Raw genomic sequence first — 21,316 nt, forward strand, 5'->3', positions numbered from 1 at the left:
CATCAGAGTTGGTCACCATTGCTACACCGTCACCAACACCATGATGAAGACAACAAGCATGTCCATCACTCCCCCAAAGCATCTTCGTCCCCTCTGTAATCCATCCTTCTCTTTACCTCATCCCTGCCCAATGGTTAGTTAGCATTTCCTAGAATTTTATGTAAATGGACTCATAATATGCTGGTTTTTTGCTTGGCTTCTGACACTCATCATGATGATTTTGAGGCCCATTTGTGTTGTTTCATGTATCAGTGGTTCTTTCCTATTTTATCGTAGATTTGTATCCCATTGTAGGGATATTCCACAATTCACTTATCCATTCATCTGTTGGTGGACATTACAGTGTTTGCTGATTATAAGTATAGCTATTATAAACATTTAATTAAGTGCTTTTTTTTTTTTTTTAAATAGATGCACATTTGTATTCCTTTTGGGTAAATACCTCAGAGTGGAATGATGGGCAGCTTGATGGGTCTGTGTTTAACTTTTTTTAAGGAATGACCAAATTTTTGTCCAAAGTGGGGGCTGTCTCAGTATTGTCTGAGACTTCTAATTGCCTCAGGTCCACACTGGCACTTGGTATGGTCACTCTTTTTAATTTTAGACATTTTAATGAGTACACAGTGGTGTCTCATTATGGTTTTAATTGGCATTTCCTTGGTGACTAATGACTTCAAGCTTCTTCTCACGTGCCCATTGGGCATTTAAAAATCATTTTGTGAAGTGTCTGTTCAAATCTTATACTTATTTTAAAAAATTGAGTTGTTTGCCTTCTTATGGATGTGTAGGATTTTTTTTTTGAAAAATGTAAAGTTAAGTCTTTCGTTTGATATGTGTGTCATGAGTATCTTCCTTAGTCTGTGGCTTGCTTTTTTAAAAAAAATTTTCTTAATGGTGTTTTTCAAAGAGCAAATGTTTTAAATTTTGCTGAGGTCTGATTTAGCAGGATTTTTCCTCTGGATATTATGCTCTTTGTTGTTCTGAGAAATGTTTGTCCCTTTTGCAAAGATTTACCCCCTAAATTTCATAGTGTAAGGCTGTAGTTTAGGGTTATGATCCATTTGAGTTAATCTTGATATCTGTTGCGATGGGAGGGTTTGCCACTCATTTTTCCATGTGGAGATTCAGGGATCCAGCCCCACTTACTGAGAAAGACTTCTTTCTCCCCTCGCATTGCCTTCATGTCTGTTTGAAAATCAACTGGTCGTCTATGCATGGGTCTGTTTCAGAACTTGGTAGACTTTCTCATCTGTTCCATTTATCGGCATGTCTGTCCTTTCACTTGTACCAAATTGTCTTGAATATGGGAGACTTAACAGTAAGTGTTGGGATCAAGTGCTTAAGTCTTCCAACTTTGTTGTTGTTCTTTTTTTTTTTAAAATTTTTTTTTTTTTAGAAGGAGAGAGAGGGAGTCAGAGTGAGCGAGGGGGGTGGGGGGGTGAGGTGTGGGGTGAGTGGGGGTGTGTGTGTGGGAGGGGCAGAGAGAGAGAGATAGTCTAGGGAGACTCTGACCTAAGCCCGGAGCCTAACCTGGGCCTCAGTCTCATGACCCTGAGATCACTATCTGAAGCGAAACCAAGAGTCGTTCGTTTAACTGATGAGCCATCCAGGCGCCTCTGAACCTTGTTCTTCTTAAAAATTTCTTTGACTATTCTAGATCCTTTGTATTTCTACAACATTTTAGAATCCGCTGGTCAACTTCTGCAAAACCTGCTGTGATTTGGGCTTGGATTGCATTGAATTTATAGATCAATTTGGGGATAATTGAACTCTTAGCACTACTTAGTGTTCTGATCTGTGAATGTAGTATGTTTCTTCATTTCTTTTTATTTTTAAAAATATTTTTAAAGATTTTATTTATTTATTGGACAGAGTTCACAAGTAGGCAGAGGGGCAGGCAGAGCGGGGTGGTGGAGGGGGAAGCAGGCTCCCCGCTGAGCAGAGAGCCCGATGCTGAGCTCGATTCCAGGACCCTGGGATAATGACCTGAGCCGAAGACAGAAGCTTTACACCACTGAGCCATCCAGGCGCCCCTCTTCATTTCTTTTTAAATCTCACTGAGCAATATTTTTTAGATTTCAGTGTGGAGGCCTTGTATATACCTTGTATATACCTTGTAGGTTAGTTTTATTGCTAGATATTTTACAAATTTTTGGTATTATTGTAAATACAGTTTTTTTCAAGTTTACATCCTAATTTTTATTATAGGATATAGGAATACCGTTGATTTTTATCGATTAACCTTGTATTCTACAGCCTTGCTAAAATAATTCGTTAGTGTTAGGAGTAGTTTTGTAGATTCTGTATAAGAGATGATAATCATCTGTCTGCACATAGGGACCTGTTTTATTTCTTCCTTTTTGATCTTTATGTCTTTTGTTTCTTTCTCTCTCTTCCTTTTCTTCTCTTCCCTAATATGTAATAATATGGCAATATGTAATATAGTGTAAAAAACCCCTCTTTTCCTTTACTCTTGATACCAAATGCTAGGGGAGGTTCCCCTCACAGTGAGCAATTCTCCAGTTCTCTGGACACCAACCAGATGTCCTGTATTTCAGTCATGATACTAGCTGGCTGGAGTTAGCACAGACCCCACAGGTGAGGGGCTCAGGCTCACAAGACTGCCCCCCACTCACTTCACATGCTCATTGCAAGTCCCAAGTTGTCACCCATATTTCTGACTGACCAGCTTATAAATAGGGTGCTCCCCTGACCCCCCTTCTTGGGCTCAGGAATTTGCTGGAATGGCTGGCAGAATTCGGGAAATACTTATTTACATCCAGTTGATTATAAGGATATTACAAAGGCTACACCTGGATGGAGAGGTCCATTGGGCAAGGTCTGGAAGGATCCTAAGCACGGGAGCTTCTGTCCCTCATGGCGTTGCGATGTGCCAACCTCCCAGCTTGTGGACGTGTTTGCCAACCTGGGATCTCTCTCAATACTGCAGTTTAGGGATTTTTTTTTTTTTTTTTTTTAATGGAGGCTTCATCACAAAGGCATGATTGATTATTAACTCCGTCTCCAGCCCCTGTCTTTTCCCTGGGGGTTGAGGCAGGGCTGGAAGTTTCAAGCTTCTAGTCATGCTTTGTCTTTCTGGTGGCCAGTGCCTGTACTGTCCAGGAGTCCACCAAGAGTTTCCTCCTTACAGCCAAAGACTCTGCTATCTTCCTGGAAGTTCTCAACGATATAGAAGTTTCTGTGTAAGACCCACATCATACATCACCCCCATCAGTCAGGAGATGATGCAGGGGTTTTTAGGAGCTCTGACTGGAAGCTGGGACCCAAGACCAAAATACATATTTCTTTTCATATCACATAGGTGATACGGTATGTTACATGTATGTTGTGGTATGTTATATTGATTGATTCTTGACGGTTATATGAACCTTGAATTACTGGGACAGACCCTGTTTATTTATGATCTATTATCCTTTCTATACAATGTTAGGTTTGAGTGTCTAATAGTTTGTTAAAGATTTTTACATTATTCATGAGAGAGATTGGTCTGGTTTTATGTTTTTTTGGGTGGGGATAATGTCTTTTTCAAGTTTTGGTGTTAGGGTTGGGCTGGTGTCATTGAACAAGTTGAACAGTGACTCCTCTTTCATCTAAAAATGGGGTGATTTTTCTTTCTTGAATAACTCACCAGTGAAACTATCTGAACCCGGAGTCTTCTTTTTGGGAATGTGGTTAGAAAAAATTCAGTGTCTCTGGCTGCTAGAAAACGGTTTAGATTTTCTGCTACTTGCGTCAGTTTTGGTGAGTTTCATCGGAGTCATTGAATTTGTTGGCTTAATGTCTCCAGGGTATGTGGTGCTCACCTGTTTTTATTCCTGATATTGAGGATTTGTGGGGTTTTTCCCATTTTGCTTAATAGTTTAGTTAGTGGTTTGTCAATATTACTGATCTTTTCAAAGAAGGTGCTTATGGCTTTGTTTGGTTTGTCTTCTATTTTGTTGATTTTTTCTCTTTAGTATTTTCCCTTATTTGGATTTAATTTGCTTTTCTTTTTGTAGCTTTTTTAAAGGTATAACTTTAGGTCATTGATTTTTAGATGTTTTTTTCCCCAATATAAGCATTTAAAGCTGTTAAGTTTTCCTCTAAATCCTGCATTGGCTACGGTCACAAATTTAGAGATGTTGTATTTTTTTTGTCATTCAGTTCAGAATATTTCTTAATGTCCCCCTTTGAAGTTGAGATGTAAATCACATACCATAAAATTCACCACTTTAAAGTGTACAGTTTGGTGGGGTTTTGCTATATTCACAAGTGATATGATGTGCAACCATCACCTCTCTCTAATTCCAGAATGTTTTTATTACTTCAAAATATCCCTTCTGCTTTTTGTCTTTGATAAGTTATTTAGAAAAGGGTTGTTTAGTTTTCAGATACTTGAAATTTCCTAGATATCGTACGTTTGATTTCTAATTTAATTGCCTTATAGTGAGAATATACTTTGTGTGATTTTGATCCCTTTAAATTTATTGGGACTTACTTTGGGATCTAATATGTGGCCTATCTTGCATCCATCATATGCATTAGGAAGGAATGTGTATTCTGCTGTTGTCAGATGTTAGTTACATGAAGGTGTTATTTCTATGAAGGTGGTTGATACGCTGCTGTTCAGATCTTTTATGTTCTTTCTTTTTCTTTTTCTTTTTTTGGCTAGTTCTGGTAATTGCTAAGAGAACCATGGTGAAATCTCCAACTATGTGGAATTGCCAAGTTTTTCTTTAAATCTCCTCAGTTTTATCTTTTGTATTTTGAGGCTCTGATTCAGTACATGCACATTTTATAATTATCTTTTCTGTTCTTGTCCCGTTTATTGTTATGAAATAGCCCTCTCTGTCAATGGTGATAACTTTGTCTTGAAGTCTGTTTTATCTAGTATTGAAATAATCATTACAACCCTTTTATGTTTACTGTTTCAGTAGTGTATCTTTTACCATGCTTTTACTTTGTGCTCACTGGTGTCTGTATCTGCAGCGTTTCTTACAGGCAGCATATAGGATGGTCTTGCTTTTTTATCCATTCTTCAAGGCTTTGTTTTTTAACTGAAATGCCTGGACCATTAGCATTTAACATAATTATTGGTATGATTGGATTTAGGTCCAAGGTTTTATGTATGTACGTATGATCTTTGTTTTTTATCCCTCTGTTCTTCCTTTACTGACTTTTCTATATCATTTAGATGGCTTTGGCATTTTACTTTTATTTAGAGACTGGGTTTTTTTTTTTTTTTTATTATATTTCTTTCAGTGGTTGCTGTAAGGATTACAACATGCGTATTTAATCTTTCATAGTCTTTTTAAAATTAATATTGCTCTTAATATAATGTTGCCCTTCACATAAAATTTAGAAACCGTGCAAGCATGTACATCCCTTTTCTCTTTCCCTGACATTTCTGTTATTGTTGCCTGTGTATCTCATTGACGTCCATTAAAAAACCTACAAGACAATGTTCTTGCTTTCATTTTGCTTTACATTATTATATCAGTTTTAGAGAATTTAAGGGGAAAGAAGCAATTTTTTTATATTTACCCAGATATTTCTTTTGCTCTTCCTTCATTCCCGAGAATCCCTGTATCCCCCTGGTAAGTTTCCCTATGGTCTTAAGAAATTCCTTTACTGTTTCTTCTTGCGCCTATCTACCATACACATTGTCTTGGTTTTTCCCTCATTTGAGAATCTCTTTATTTCCCCTTCCTTCCCAGAAGATATGTTCGTTGGATATAGAATTCTGGTTTGATGGCGATTTTCTCTCAGTGCTTTAAAGATGTGCTATAGCCGTCTTGCCTCTCTGGTTTGTGATGAGAAAGCTAGAGTCATTTCAGTCATCACTGTCTTGCACGCAATCTGTCATTTTGTCTAAAGGCTTCAGGAGCTTTTTCCTTATCTTTGGTGTTCAGCAGTTTTGCTGTGATGTATCTAGGTGTGGTTTTCTTTGTGTTTATCCTGTTTGGGTATGCTGATCTTGAATCTATAAATGTATGTCTTTTTACCAAATATGGCAAATTTTTAGCCATTATTTCTTTAAAAAAAATTTTTTTTTCCTGCTCTGGTCCCTTTTTCCTGTTCTTCTTGGACTCCAGTCATACACACTAGACCTTTTATTATTATCCTCCCAGTCTTTGGGACTTTTTCCCTCTTCATTCTTTTTTGAGTGTTCTTTGGAACGGGTAATTTCTCCATTCTGTATTTCTCACCGTGTTTACCAGTTCCTCTGTCATTTCCATTCAGTTGTTGAGCTCATTCATGAATTTCTTAATGTCACATGTTATATTTTTCTGTTCTAAAATTCTTTTCTTAAAGGATAGCTTCCACTTCTCTGGGAAGGATCCTTGTCTTTTGTTCATTTCAAGTGTGTTTTCCTTTACTCCATGAGACACAGTTATGATCAATAATTTCAAGTCTTTGGTAATTCCAGCATTTGAGCCATCTTGGTGAGGTTGACACCTGTTGATTGCCTTTTCCCTTGAGAACCGGACACGATTCGTTGGCAGGTGTCTGTGTTGAGTTATTTTGGGTTGTCTCTTGGACATGTGAATGACATGCATGGAATACAGTCTTCTGGAAGGTGTGGGTATTTTCGTTTTAGCGTGGAGTGAATCTGCTTAGGTTCAGACCGTGGGTTTCTTCCTGCATTCTCAGGGTGACAGTGCAACTCTCCATTGTGTTCACTAACCCTTTGCTGTGTTGGTTTCAGTCTGCTCCATACACGTATGGTTAGGGGTTAGGGTGAGTGTTGTGTGAGTTCATACACAGAGGATTTACTTGTTTGATTCTCTCCCTGCTGGCATTTCAACCACATTCTCCCCGGCCTGCACAAATGGTTTCTGGTGACGCTGCGGCCATCCACCTGGGACTGAGGTGTCCAGGACTGGGACTTTCCCTTGGGACAAAACCACACCAGGAAACCCCAGCCTCGTGGTGACTCCTCAGGTTTGAAGTCCTTGCCACAGCCCGCCTAATTTAGTTTCCTTTTCAGCATCCTTGGGCAGCCCTTTTTTGTATTTTGTTCCAAGTTTTTTTTCTTGTAATTGGCAGGAAGGATGGGCTGCTGTGCGTTTGTATACTCATGATAGAGACTCCAGTTGAATTGTAATCTCTCACGGGGGAGGGCCAGAGATCAGGGCTTGACTCCTCGCCCTGCTGTTTACAGTCAGCCGCTTTAATACCAACCTTTGTTTCTTCATTTGTGGGAAGAATTGGGGTTTGCGAGAAGTCGCTGTCCCGTCCTCACCGCTGTATGGAGCAAAGGAGGGAATGGATGTGAATGTGCTCTGGAAACTGAAATGTTGTATTCAAGTGATTGGCATGATGGCCATGTGCTTCTGTGTGTGTCTGCGCGTGTGTGTGCCCGTGGGGTGTGCATGGTTTCTGCCCGGTCACTCCAGAGCGGTGGCATCAGCACTGGCTTTTCCTCTTCAGGCACTTCCTGGACCTCACTACTATACTTGGGGAGATCATGGCGGCATCATCATGGCCATCGCCCAGGGCATGGAAACCAATGAGCTGAAGTAAGTGTCTCTGATGAAACTTTTTCTCCTGACATCACACCACTCTCCCAGATGTAAGTCTGTGAGTACAAGTAGATTGACCTCAGCAAATTATTTCAACTTTCCTCATCTGTAGCAGAGGGATAATAATCTGTCCCTCCTTCTCAAGGAGGAACAAAGGATACCCTTTTATTGATTCCGGCAAATACAGCTTTATAGAAATATAAATTCATATATTTATATTTATATATTATATATTGATATAAATTCATATATATAGAAATATAAATTCATGATGACTAAAAAATTAACTAGAGATGTCAACTTGTCTATCTTTGCTTGGTGTGTGACCTAGAAGGAGTGATGATAGAAGCAGGAAAGAAAAATAAATAATAATAATACCTGAGTAATTATTTCAGAATGTACCCTACTTGGTAACCAGTGAGTTTTGCTGTTGACCCATTTGCTTTGGGGATTCATACCAACAGACCTGGAAGGGACGTTTGGGGTTAACTGTTTCGTTTTACAAATGAAGAAACTGAGACTCAGCAAGGTCAAGTCAACCGGCCGAAGATACCCCCCTTTGTTAGTGACGTTAAATCACATTCTGTACTCTTTGCCACTGTATTGCTCTGAAAAGCAAGAATGTTGGAAGTCTGTAACCTCTGCTTACTTGATCTAATGTTATCAGAACCAGTTCTTGATTTTTGTCCGAATTAGGACCAAAGTTAATTTTGTTGATGGTACATCAGAGCAGACTGGCCCTCCCTTCTCCCCTATTTGCCCTGAACCCATGAGATGTGTTGCCATAGGAGGACGGGGAGGCCTCAACAATGGTCTTGTTTCATGCAAAGAAGAAAGCCTTCTCTTCCTTTGCTGCTTTTAGAAGCAGAGCCAGCAGCAAGAGAGAAGTGGGCGGTTTGAAAAGAGAGATCTTAGCCTCTGGTTTCCCGCGTGGTGAATTTGACCTGTGCTGAGTAGGCTGGCCTCAGGCAGACGGAAGCAAAGCATGGTGTCTGGCTGATCTCAGCTCTGTGCCGTGCTGGTCAGCAGCTGCTCTTAGGGCCGAGAGCCGGAGGCCAGTCCTGTTGTACACGGTGCTGTATCCACATTCCCACTGGCGTTCAGTCGGAGGAGGACAGTCACAAAGCACCGTGCTTTCCCCGCTCTGCTGCCATATATCGATTTACACATTAATTTATCAATTCCCATCTCACACGTTTAGCAAGCATGAATTGTGCTGGGGAGTGCATATGTAAAGAAATAAAGACGATCTGTCCCCTCCCTCGTCAGGAACCCATCCTCCAGGGGTAAGATGCACAAGTCAGCCATGTGATGGTGGGGACTCGGCTGTGTGAGGACGACAGCAGAGGACACAGTTCAGCTTCCCGGGCAGCATACGTGTCACGCTCTGCGTGGCCGCCTGATCGTAGAGTCCGTTTCTGAGGTTCCCTGTTTAACTTCTCTGCAGACGGCATTTGCATTCCAAGCCAGCTCCCCCGAAGTCGTTAGCATGATTCTAGTCCTCTGACACCATCTGTCGGTGCATATCGGCTCAGGGAAACGCAGCGTCATGGCTACACTAGATGGAGCAAAATGCGACTGGGAAAATAAACCCCACTGCCAGAAAATTACCGTGCCCTCCCCGGACACAAAAAATGACCGCGGGGTTGGTGGGCTCGAGGATTACAGGCACTGCAGCCCCCTTCTACTTCTGTAGGTTATTTGGAGGTGTCTGTGCCTATGGTTCACCTAGAGCGCTTGCAATTAGGAGGATATATTCTGGCTTCCTGTTGATAGGTGCACGTGTCCCAAGTATCAGTCCGAGCTTGGCCTCAATCTGTGTAGCCACCTGGCACTCACTCAGTAGGTTGCTCTCAGGTTTTTTTCTTGCTGCTTCTCCTGCTGCCCTTCTTTTGATCTGTCGCTGTGTGCTATCGGCTTCATCAGAAGACAAGCAGGAAATAATACTGTAGCTAGTTCCTAGCCTCAGACCACAGCGACGACTTACTGTGAGAGCGTAGCATGCATGGACAGAGGAAGGATTTCTGTTGCCGAGCTAGGGCAGTGATGTCTCTCCTGGAGTCTCACAGCATTTATTGGTGGGCTTGTTAATTGGGCATCGATCACATATGGACTTCTTAACATTAGTTACCGTTTCATTATACGCCTGAGTTCTTCAACTCATCGGCAAGGTCTTTTGAATAGTATTTCTATTCTGGACAGGCTCACAGGCACTTTGTAAATGCTCGATCAGTCAGTAAATAGGTTATGCACACTCATTCTTCCAAGATTGCGTATTTTTTTTATTGATTTATAAAACCAGAATAGGTGTGGTCGTGTGACAGGTGCATGGCTCTGAGGGGACCCCTCCCACCGTCCTCTGTGTAAATGACAGTCTCTGGAGCTCAGGTAGGAAAAGGGAGCCCCCTGGATGTGTGCCCTTCCCCGGAGGCACTGGGGCTGGCCCAGTCCACCTTCCTCTGTTTTCACATGAGGAAATAACGTGACTTGTCAGTCGGTAGGGCCCAAGCTGGAACTTGGGCTTATTTCTGTTAGACGTTATCTCAGGTCAATGACAGCAATGAACATGGACAATGAACCAGGCATTGTTCTAGGTACCGCGTGTGCAAAGGTGAGTCAGGCGTCCATCAGGGGCTGCCCCTGCCCCCTGTGGCTCTGTTATGTTTCTGAGCCAGCTGGAGAGAGAGGCCAGCGGAAGGGCTTTTTCTGAAATGAAGTGTTCTGACCCAGACTCTTCGGGAGGAAGGCCACACGGGATAACATCAGGAACCCCCATAAGAGTTTTAGGAAGGACAGAGGTTGGAACATTGCTTAACGCAAGAGTGAGGTTTTTGTTTTGTTTCATTTCAATTGTTGTTACCTTTACATTATTCATGTCTTTCTTTCCCCGATTAGCCCAGATAACGAAGAGTTGACTGTTACTTGTCTCGGCTTCTGCCTCGACTCTCCACTGAGGCTGTTACCTTTGTTACTGCTAATTGAAATCGAGAGCAAGAAGTGGAACGCTTTGTTTTGCTCCTGTGTCTACATGTCTGAAATGAGTAAATAAGAACCCCTTCTGGGGATTCACATATTCATTCGGTCAGCACGCTGTCACAGTGAACCTGCTCAGGGGAGGCAGGTTTCTCTTGTGTACAATGCCTGTGTCCTTCAGAGAAGGGTATGCTGTGTTCTTGAACTTTGGCCAAAAAAAAAAAGACCCAAGCACAAGTTCATTAACACAAATTCATGGGCTCGATCATGAAAGAGATCAATTTCCATTTCTTCTTGCTGGTTTACCTGCCAGCAAAATGCTGTCCTTGGTAGTTACTAATAATATTTCGGACTTGCCCAACAGCCTCTTTCTCTGTGGGAGATTTCTGATTTCATAGGGCTTTCCTCCAGGAGTCCCTAAAAGGTCGTGCAAAGATTATACCCAGCAGCTGTTTTTTCAGGACCTGAGTTGCGGAAGCAACCTCCGGGTTCCAGAATGTGGGAGGTGGCAGTTCACCTGCACACGGGGTGGCAGCTCCTGATGCCACTGGTAACACTCAGGGGGACACTCACCGAACCATCCCCGCCTGTGACATTTCCACCCTCACTTGGTTTCTCTGGCCTTTGGGTTACAGTGGAGTGGGCGTTACCACCTTTAAAAGTGAGACTCAGTGAAGGGGTTGAAAAAAATACAGTGCCGTTCATTTCATCTCCTTTAGCAAATGTTAATTAACACTTACCCTTCTGTGTGCCAGGAAAGGTGCCAGGTGCCAGGGGCAGAAAAGTGAGTAAGGGGGTTTGTTGCTGGCACATTGCAGTCTAGGAGGATATGCTTGCAAAATCAGGCCATGAAAACGGAGTAGAATGTAAGGTAGAGGGAGCACAGGGGGCTGTGCGAGCACAGCCAGGAGGAGGAGGGAGGGGAAGAGGGAGCTTGAGCAAGGTTGGAGTGCCATTTCAGAGTTAGAAAGACCTTGGGCAAAGAAGGCCCAGCAAGCATCAGCATGGAAGGTATAAGGCTTTAGTAAGATGGAATGCAGATTGCAGGGAAGGGGCGGTGAGAGGCGGGGATTGAGGGAGGTGTAGGTAGGGGCCTGGAGCTGTAGGTGAGGGCCGGGAGCTCGAGGCCTGTGTGTACTGCACTGGAGAGATCAGACTTGGCTGTTGAAGTGATCGTGTCCCTTTAGGATTTTCAGTAGGGGAATGACGTAGCTAGAGCTGCGTTACAGAGCTTGGGCCCTGGCAAGCTGAGGCGGATACGTTTAAAAGAAGCAAGACTGGAGGTGAGAACGGAAGTTGAGGGGTGGGGGACTAAGCGTTTTGGGGGCAAAGTCTGCAGGACAGCTCTGCTGTACCCGGGCAGACCCCTCCTGGAAGAGCAGGGGAAAGGAGCAGGCCCTGAAGGGCCAGTGGAGGCATGTGGATTTGGACGGGTCGGACCGGACTGCCCTGTGCTGTGCATGGGGAGAGGTCCAGGGGGAATCCACGCACGCCCCGTCATCCGCTCTGGCCTCCCAGGCCTTGTGTGCGTCTTCCCTTGACGTCTGCGATGGAAGATCTGCCTGTCTTTGCTTGGACGCTTGCAGTGGTAGGAAGTGGCCAGACCAGAGGGGATTTCGTTTCACTTTGGGACAGCTTGTTGGTTGTTTCTTCTTTCTGCCACTTGTTTATCCATCTAGTCCTTCATGAATAAAAGGAATTCATCCCTCCTCAGCCCTCTCACGTGTCTCCCATTCCGTGGCAGACGGCTCTGCTTCCTTTCCTCCAATGCCGTGACTTACCACGTGTATCCTTGTCTGTGTATCCTTTAGGTCACCTCCCCATGTCAGCACCTTCACGTATGGGGCCTGGGTCTGACCCCAGCAGCTGACCCCAGCAGCGTACAGGGATTCACACCGATGAGGCTCAGAATGCTCAGTTCCTGCCTGTGAACCCCCAAGACTGATTATATTTCTGACAGCCTCCCCAGCATTTTAGCTTCTACTGAATTACTTTTTTAAAAAAATTGAGGTTTCCATTTACACACCATGAGATGCTTGGATTGTAAAGACACCCGTTAATCTGTTCTGGAGGGCACTTGTCAAGATGCAGAGAATTTCTGTCACCCCAGAAAAGACCTGCGTGCCCCTTCCCAGCCAACACCCCTGCCCCTGCCCCACCCCAGTTAGAGGCAACTGATGGTGTGATTATATTTTTACCGCATATGTTAGTTCTGCCTTTTCCAGAATTTCCTGTGTTTGCATTTGGCTTCCTTTGCTCAGTGTGTTTTTGAGATTCTATCTCCGCCGTGACTTGTACCAGTAGCTCAAGTTTCGTTTAACTACAAAACATGGAGATCCCTTTTTCCTTATGAATTTTATTAAAGACCAGATGTTCTCCACCCTGTATCTGAGCAGGTCGGTGTTTGAAACAACATGTGGAACTTCATTCTCATTTTCACTTCTCCTTTCGATGTAATGAAAGCGGTTTGAACCCTCTTTGGGCCTTAACTGCATCATTGGTGCCATTAGCCTTGTCTGCTTTGCAAATCTGATAGATTGACTGACCGTGGTGTTATTCATATCTTTGATTAAGGCGTCAAGCTGTGTGGAAGGAGGTCTTCTTTTGGGTTGAAGTCACACCGTATTGTCAACAATCAGCACACTTGGGATTTGTTTCACCAGCAGTGAATTTTATCTAGCTGTGTGGCCCGCAGAGATCCTTAATGAAAAAAGAATATTTTGTATTATTGCCCTCTTCTTCCAATCGAGGATCACCATGAAAAATGAAAAATGGGATTCGTTTGTTGTGACTCTTGTGTGAAACTTTGGGAGTCCCAACCCTGACGGACTGCCTTCTGTTCTAAGACCCATCAGATCAGCCATCCTTTTTTTTTTTTTTTTAAAGATTTTATTTATTTATTTATTTGACAGAGAGATATTGAGAGCAGAACACAAGCAGGGGGAGTGGGAGATGGAGAAGCAGGCTTCCTGCCAAGCAGGGAGCCCAATGTGGGGCTCGATCACGGGACCCTGGGATCATGACCTGATTCGAAGGCAGATGCTTAATGACTGAGCCACCCTGGCACCCCAGCTGAAACCACTTTTTCTTCTTTATGGGAGTAAAGCTACTCTTCCTCCTCTGGGCTTTGAGAGATCTCTGTCTGTCCTCCATGATTCTGTCAGAGATTCTTAGAAGGAACTCCGCAGTCATTTTTAAGTCTTTCCATTCCCCAGAACGTGCTCTCTTTTGTGCTTATTTTCTTTTAATGTCCCTAGTTTTTTCTTAATTTTTTTTCCTATCTTGTCCAGTTTAAAGATCATTCTTCTTGATAAAGACACAACCAAAATAGAAATTGAGTGGTTCCACCTTTTTTTCCCCTATTATTACTATTTATACCATTGAGCATCAGAAGGATGATTCTTTCTAGTTCTTTATAGAATTTTTTGCTAATTCTTTGTAGAATTTACCAGACAACCAACCCACCATCCTGCTGACCCACTAATCTGCCACTTATTTTTATAATTTGACTCACTTTGAATTTGTTTGGCCACTGTTCCCACAGATCACTTGGTGTAAGAATTATAGCTGAAATTAACTAGCAAATCACTATTGCTTTTGACGTTTTTGCCTTTGGTTATAAGACTCTTTTCTCATCGTGAACATGCTGTTCAAAAATCTGAGTTCATCAAGGACCTTTCTGGACAGCCAGCCACAGAGATACTCCTCAGCTGAGTTCCTAGCAACACTACCCTTGCTTAGTGCATGTTGGGTTCTGTTTATGTTTTATTACATTTTTCTATTAAATGACCTTCCCATCCTCTTGAGAGTTTTTGACCATGGGGTTTATGACTGCATTTTTATCTGAACGTTTTGAATCCTCCATTCCTAAAAGTTGGGACTCTGTATGGTCTTTCATGATTATAGGAGCACAGACATGATGTGGGTTTGTTTTCTTCCAAAGTTCTTATCATTTTCAGGACATCAAGACAAGTCCTCCTCTAGGGGTCAGAACTTGGTGCAGAGTAGATGATCTCCCAAACTGTTGCAGTGGTAATGTGACCTGCCCCTTCCCGAAATTCTGAACAAGCATCATTTTCTGAATGCACAGTTCCTTCTCGAATACATGGCTGTGCTTGGCTATGCACCTGTTTCTTCGCCTCATTCAAAGCGTCCTCCCAGAGGCCTCTGGGAACCTCTCAAGAAACGGGATGCTTGGCTTCCTATGGTTATCTGGGGTTTGAAGAGCTCTTAAATGGTATTAACTAAGCAATGTGCAAATAGATGGCCTTCCAGCATTATTGCAGAGCAGATGGACAGCTCCCATCCCGTCTGGATAATGGACTGACGGATGCTCCTGGAAAAGTGGTACCTCACCCTTAGCTCGTCACACTGGTACCAGGCAAGTGAACTAGCTCACTTATCCCTGGATAGGTTTCAAAATTAGCTTCAACCAGAAGTGTTTCAACCAGGGGAGAATTTGTCCTCTTTACGGATCTGTAGAGGAGTCCCTTAGTCCTCCCTGACATTCATGATTTATGTGGCCTTGTAGCCTCGCCCCTCTCCGCTTTGAACCTGCAGCCTCTTGCCGAAGTATCCATTTTAGTAATCTCAACTGGGGAGGAAGTGTTTGGATCACATGATGTTGTGAAAAGATTTGTGTCAAGGATGAGGGGTCAACCTAAAATCTCAAATATATGGGAAAGGTGAAGAAGGAAAGAAGTTCTGCGTGTCATTAGAACTAGAGCTCTAGGTCCTAAAGGAAGCTCTCCCTGAGTGCTTTCTCAGGCTGAGCATGTCGCCAGGGTTCTGGGTGATGAAGCAAGTGTTAGGCAGATTTTCCCTTCCTCCTCCTCCCCTTCAATACAAAAGATAATATAAAATCAGCACAGTTTTTTCATTGCCGGTTTTTTTCAAGAGCTTTCTCTTTCTGAGGTAATCTTCCTTGGAGACTTTGCTCTGCACATATTTTTCCCTCCGACTTAAAAATCTGTCAGGCCGCAGGGAGAGGTGCAAGAATTGTGTAAAGAACACTCCGCATACGTTCGCTCAGAATCAACGGTTAACACTCTGCCAGCCTGCTTTCCTTCTGTCAGTTACGTGTTCGTCCTGTCTGCCTGTCTTTCCATCTGCCTGTCCTTCTTCACTGAGTCACGGGAAAGCAAGTTGGAGCCGTCACGCCCCTTCTCAGCTAAATACTGAAAGCATGTATCTCCAATAAATAAGGGCATTTTCCTCTGCAATCAGAATGCCGTTATCACACCTAATAATGGGAGCTCAGTCTCCCTTATCCACTATATTTATGTGTATGTACTGACCGCAGCCCCCCCCCCCCCACCCCCGCAGCCAGTCCAGGGTTCAGTCAAGGTTGACACACTGCCTGTGGCCATTAACACCTCTTCAGTCTCTATAACAAGCCTCCTGCCTTCTTTTGTTGGTTTGGTAACTTTTTCATGGCCTCACTTTGGCTTTGGAAGAATCCAGACCAGTCACCACGTAGCATGTTGCCCATGCTGGACTTGTCCGGTGGTACAGGCTAGCAGGTAGCTGATGTGATATTCGCAGTGTTTTATCCAGGAGGCCTGTAACGTCAGGTTGTCCCATTGTCTGTGGTGCTGCGTCTGGTGAAGGCTCTGGCTCTGGTCCGCTGTGGAATTGCATTTCCCCATCGGTAGTGAGTGATTCCTCGGGGGGCCGGTAGCTTTAGACCATGTGAGCACCCTGGTCCCCAGCACTCTTTTCCCCCCCGTGGCCTTAACGTCCAGTGGTCATGTGGCCCGGCTCGGTTATTAGAGCGTGGGTGATGGGATGGTCGTTTTTCTCATGCTGTCATTGTTTCCAGCCTAGATCGGGTATTGTAATGTATTGTAATGTAAGAAAAACGTTTCCCTCTTTCCCTTCTCTGTCCCTTTTAGGATCATTCAGAGACCCATACCCTACTTTGACTTAGTGCAAAATCTGTTCGCATCATTTTTCTTTCTATGTTCAAATTGTCCCCAACTGACCAGCCGGAGAGCCCATCGAGCTGGCCGCTCTCTGCTTCTGCACCGACCCCGTTAGTCCCTGAGCACTTCCTTGCTTTCTGCCTCAACCCTGAACGTCCCTGCTTCATCCGTTTGTCCAGGGAGCCCCACCAACGCCCCACCCCGCCCGCCCCAGTGACTCTTTGGGAACCGAGCCTTTGCCCTAGAGACTAACTGCAGGGATCCTCTTGCTCGTCTGTGGACAGATACAGCACCAATGAAGGGGAGACCTGGAAAACGTTCATCTTCTCCGAGAGGCCGGTGTTCGTGTATGGGCTCCTCACGGAACCCGGCGAGAAGAGCACCGTCTTCACCATCTTCGGCTCCAGCAAGGAGAACGCCCACAGCTGGCTGATCTTCCAGCTCAACGCCACGAATGCCTTGGGTAAGCCGCTGCCTCCTTGGCCTTTTTGTGGAGACATTCGCTGACCGGAGCACCCGCGTAGGCCCTCCGTACCGCGCGGAGTTTGTAGCCACGCAAGCAGCAGCACACGCGTACGCCGAGTGACGGGGACATGTGAAGACAGCGACTCGGGCCATTCTTGGGAGGACGGAGGAGAGTTGCGACTCCGCATCTTCCTTCCTCCCCCGTCCTCCCTGCAGCCCTGCTCTTTCCTCCTCCTCCTGCCTGGGCTCTCATCCTTCCGACTGACCGAAGTGTTCCCCTTGCTCCCCGTTCAGTTTCCGCTGGTTGAAGTCCTTCCCCTGCTTCAGGATCCAGTGCACTTGGCTGCTAAAAGTCCCACCAGGGGACCTTTCCCCTCGTCTCTGGGTCCAGAGCATAAGCCTACACCTCACGCCCTGAATTCTGCACTTGTGTGTGTCGCCCTGTTTGCATCATCCCCCATCAACTAGGTGATAAGGTCCTCGGAAATAGGAACCTGTCCCGCACGTGTGTTTTCCACCCGCTGAACAGCCGGGGAGCCTTACAGCCGGGGTTTAGAAAGTCCTCGCTGATGGGAATGGTGACGAGCTGACAGCTTTGCACCGGTTCCAGGCAGCCTGTCATCCGTGGGAAGACACAGCTGTAAAGAAGACAGGGAGTACCACTGTAGACATAGGCATACTTTGGATTCCTGTGGGAACCACTCTACCTAGATTCCAAGTGAATGCGGGTAGGCTGAGGGATCATCCAGGCTATTTCACCATTTCTCAGCCTCCTTCCGTGACGACTCTGTACCTTCCCAGTAGTGACAGCAAATTGTCTATTGCTCTCTCGGGTCATTGCTTCTGGGCATGCCCACCCTGCCCCCGGCCCCCCCATCCCTCCAGAGGTGGGCGGGGAACCATACTCCCGAAGGACACCATCTATCTCTCCAGGATCCAGCCTGACCCTAACTCCCTGGGGGACAGGCCCCTCGATACGTACTTCTGGAGGCAACTGCAGAATCTGCTAAAATATTTCAGAAGTTTAGATGGTGCCAAACTGGGGCTTGCTTCTTCCCAGCTTTCTCAGAAGAGCATCTGTGTTTCAGGAGGCACCATGTCCATTGGCGTGGGTGCCTCCCTGCCTCAGAGCAAGCAGATTCAAGGCCTGGGATAGCACCAGAGGCCCGTGTGCCTGCCAAGCAGCGGGATGCGCCAGAGGCAGGGTCTCGGGGCCAGAGGGCTGGGGCAAACGGGAAAGCCTGCGTGCGTAGGTCTCCCTCAAAGGCTTCCTGCTGTGTTTCCTTTTCCCAGGGGTTCCCTGCACAGAGAACGACTACAAGCTCTGGTCGCCATCGGATGAGCGGGGCAACGAGTGTTTGCTAGGACACAAGACCGTTTTCAAGCGGAGGACTCCCCACGCCACGTGCTTTAACGGAGAAGACTTCGACCGGCCCGTGGTCGTGTCCAACTGCTCTTGCACGCGAGAGGACTATGAGTGGTTGGTTCTTCTTTGCTGCCCCGGGCTTGGGTTGTGACTTCCTCAGCCAGCAGTGTGGCCCACCAGGCTAGGTGGTCCCTTCCCCTGAGCAAAAGAAGGCAGATCATAGGAAGTCAGCATTTATGAAGCATTTTTTTTTTAAGTGCTAGGCACTTTCTACCTAGTTTATTCCATTTTGTTCTTACAGCTATGAAATGAGGGAGAGGTGTTACCCCTGGGGAAGCTGTGCTAGCTGATTTAGGAAGAGATCACCCTGGGATGTATTCCTATGAGGGCAGCTTCAAAATTCCACTGTAGATCACTCCTTTTCCTTAGGGGCCCTATTCTGCAGAAGCGAGGGGATGTCAGTACATACGTATTTGTATATCCCTCTGTCCTGGAGCAGGGTACCCAAGCATGGCTGAGAAAGGAGAAAGCGGAAGAAGCCACAGGTGCACAAATAATATGGCCAGAGGGTGAAAGCCACCGGCGCCTTGGAGGAGGAATGGGTGTTTTTATTGTGGTCATCGGCAGGAAGGAGGAGACTGATGTGTTGCAGGCAAATTGGGAGGTTTGGGGGGACTGCACTGTTTGAGGTGGGCCTTAAGGAAGCACCTGGATCTGTGGACAGGGGTAGTCTGAGACGCGGCAGTCATGGGGGGGGCAGAGGTGGGGAAGTCATTGGCGGTTTGGCTCGGATGCTTTGGAGGTACAAAGTTAGGTCAGGGAGTGGAGCTGAGGCTGATCCGGGAGCGCGGAGACAGAAAGGGTACAGGCCTTATTCTGTAAGCAGGCGGGGGTCTTTGAAGGCTTTTGAGGAGAGTCGGTGATCAGAACAGAGCTTAGCTTGACAAGGAAATTCTAGACCGAAAGCACGTAGGGTCTCGGAGCCCTGAGGCAGGACTTTGAGTCTCTAATCCGCATGCGATCACCCCAGGCGAGGCAGGGCCCTCGGTAGAGCCTGGGTATCAACCTAAGCACGGAACTGATTTCTCAGTAGTTGCCAAGGCACAAGAAAACTGAAGTTTGCTTTGGAAAAGCCACCCTTATCTTGACGAAAGCCAGAAGCCTCTGAGTATGTTCTGGTCCAGAGCTTGGACCAGGGCCTTGGCTCTGGAGGCCCTATGGTCGCTGTGAGCAGCTCCGCGACTGCTCGTGGTAGCACGGAACCAGCCACAGGTGGTGATTGGGGCCATGGCTATGGCCCCATAAAGTTTTCTTTGCGAGAACAGCCAGCTGGGTTTGCCAGCTCCTGCCCTAGACCAGTGCCTCTGAAACTTGAGTGCGCATGTGCCACACCTGGGATCTTGTGAAAATGCCAGCTCTGAGTCTTTTGTTCTGGGGGTCTGTAGCTCTGCGATGTTCTGGCTGATCCTGGTGCTGCTTGTCTATAAACCCCTCCTTCGAACAACGGGGTTTTCGAGGCTACAAGACGTGCATTGCCTTTGGAAGCTCTGTGGTTCCAAGATTATAGCACAGACCCTTCCATTGCAAAACCACGGAGCTGTTTGATGTCCCCAGAGGTGCAGTCGAGTGCCCTTCTTGCCCTGTGCTGCCTTCTGCTCTCCCTTTGGTACTTTCAAATTGTAATTCTAATCAGAGCGCTTTTGCTGGCCCGATGTCCCCCTGACTGCAGAGGCCCTTGATGGAAGAAGTCACAATGCTCTCTTCCTTCCCTCTCGTATCCCCATTAACTACTTCAAAACAAAATGAAGTAAAAAAACATGCGAGAAAATCTAACAACCCTTTGGGTTTTTTTCTTAATGACCACTACTGTGGTTTTTCTCTGAATTTGGCCCCTCTTCTACCAAAACATCAACAAACCAAAACCAGAGGCTGGTGTGCCTTCCTGGTAAACCGGCCTGGCTCCCACTGGCCTGCAGGCTCTCCCCAGCAACCTCACAGAAACCCACTAGGTGCTGAGTCTTTCTTACAGACCAGGAAAACCAGCTGCCCTTGCCCCTCACGGAGTTGGGCTTTCGGCCAAATGAGATCGTGAGGACGATGAACCAAGGCCTGTGTTTGTGTAGTTGCTAGAAAGGAGCTGGCTGGACCGTGTGGCTCTTAGAAATGTTTGGTGACCTTGGACTGTGGCAGTGAGGAAGGAGATGGTCTGAAAGTCAGCAGCGGCGGGGAGTGGGGGGTGAGAATGAGGGAGCTTCTAGTCTCTGTGCGTTAGTTCAGCTCCTGAGGGACAGCTGCATTGGAAAATCTGGTTGCTATTGACGGTCCTTTCTGGCCTCTCTGGGAAGCCCAGCACCTGGCCCATATGTTCCCTGATTTCAGAGGGAGAGTCTTTCAGAAGCCGCCCTTGACCCTTCAGTGAGTGTCTATTCACGGCCTGTTAGGTCATGACCTACAGATTGAGGAAACCTTCCTGAGAACGGGTGCTTTGGCGTTGGAGGCAAATAAATAATTAGCTAAAGCTCCAGCTGGCCCCCAAAAAGATTTTAAGCAGCCATTCGGTAAAAATTACCTAATTATTGCCTACAGCAATAAAACTCTCCCTTCTGAAAAATTCCTACAAATTGCTAAATGTGGATTATGACACAATAAACAACATTTAGCCTTGTACCTGTTGGTCTTTCATGGAGAAGGTGTTAAAAAAGTATTCATTGGACTGAACAGAGCAAATGAAGCCTTTTGAATAGAACACATCAATGTGGAAAATCCCTCTGAATTAGAATCGAAGTTTTGGGCAGGGCTTCGGGAATTAGCTAGGGTGATTGCCTGATCTTGGGATTGTTGGATGCAGCCCAGACAAGTCGTGCAGGGAAGGGTAGAGCTGGGACTACACCTCTTCTGCCTGATGGGTGTTTTGGCAGAGATATGTGACCCCCAAACTGTGAATGTTCTCATGGACCAAAGCACTGTGTCCCGAAGTGCAGGGACACAGAGTGATTTTAGGTAGTACATGGGCATGGTCTTAAATAACATTGAATCTTTTAATTTAAAAAAGGATTATTCTT

At 45.6% G+C, this 21,316-nt stretch overlaps 1 protein-coding gene across 1 annotated transcript in view; it reads left to right on the plus strand.

Moving 5' to 3' along the window:
* Positions 1 to 21,316, plus strand: part of SORL1 (sortilin related receptor 1) — a 144,106-nt gene that overhangs the window by 55,285 nt on the left and 67,505 nt on the right. The window contains exons 11-13 of the mRNA XM_032868990.1: positions 7,435 to 7,523; positions 16,708 to 16,886; positions 18,182 to 18,368. Of these exons, the coding sequence (XP_032724881.1) occupies positions 7,435 to 7,523; positions 16,708 to 16,886; positions 18,182 to 18,368 (455 nt within the window). The remainder of the gene's footprint in view (positions 1 to 7,434; positions 7,524 to 16,707; positions 16,887 to 18,181; positions 18,369 to 21,316) is intronic.

The sequence above is a fragment of the Lontra canadensis genome, unplaced genomic scaffold, assembly GCF_010015895.1.
Source record: "Lontra canadensis isolate GAN:19392208 unplaced genomic scaffold, GSC_riverotter_1.0 scaffold36, whole genome shotgun sequence".
NCBI lineage: Eukaryota > Metazoa > Chordata > Mammalia > Carnivora > Mustelidae > Lontra > Lontra canadensis.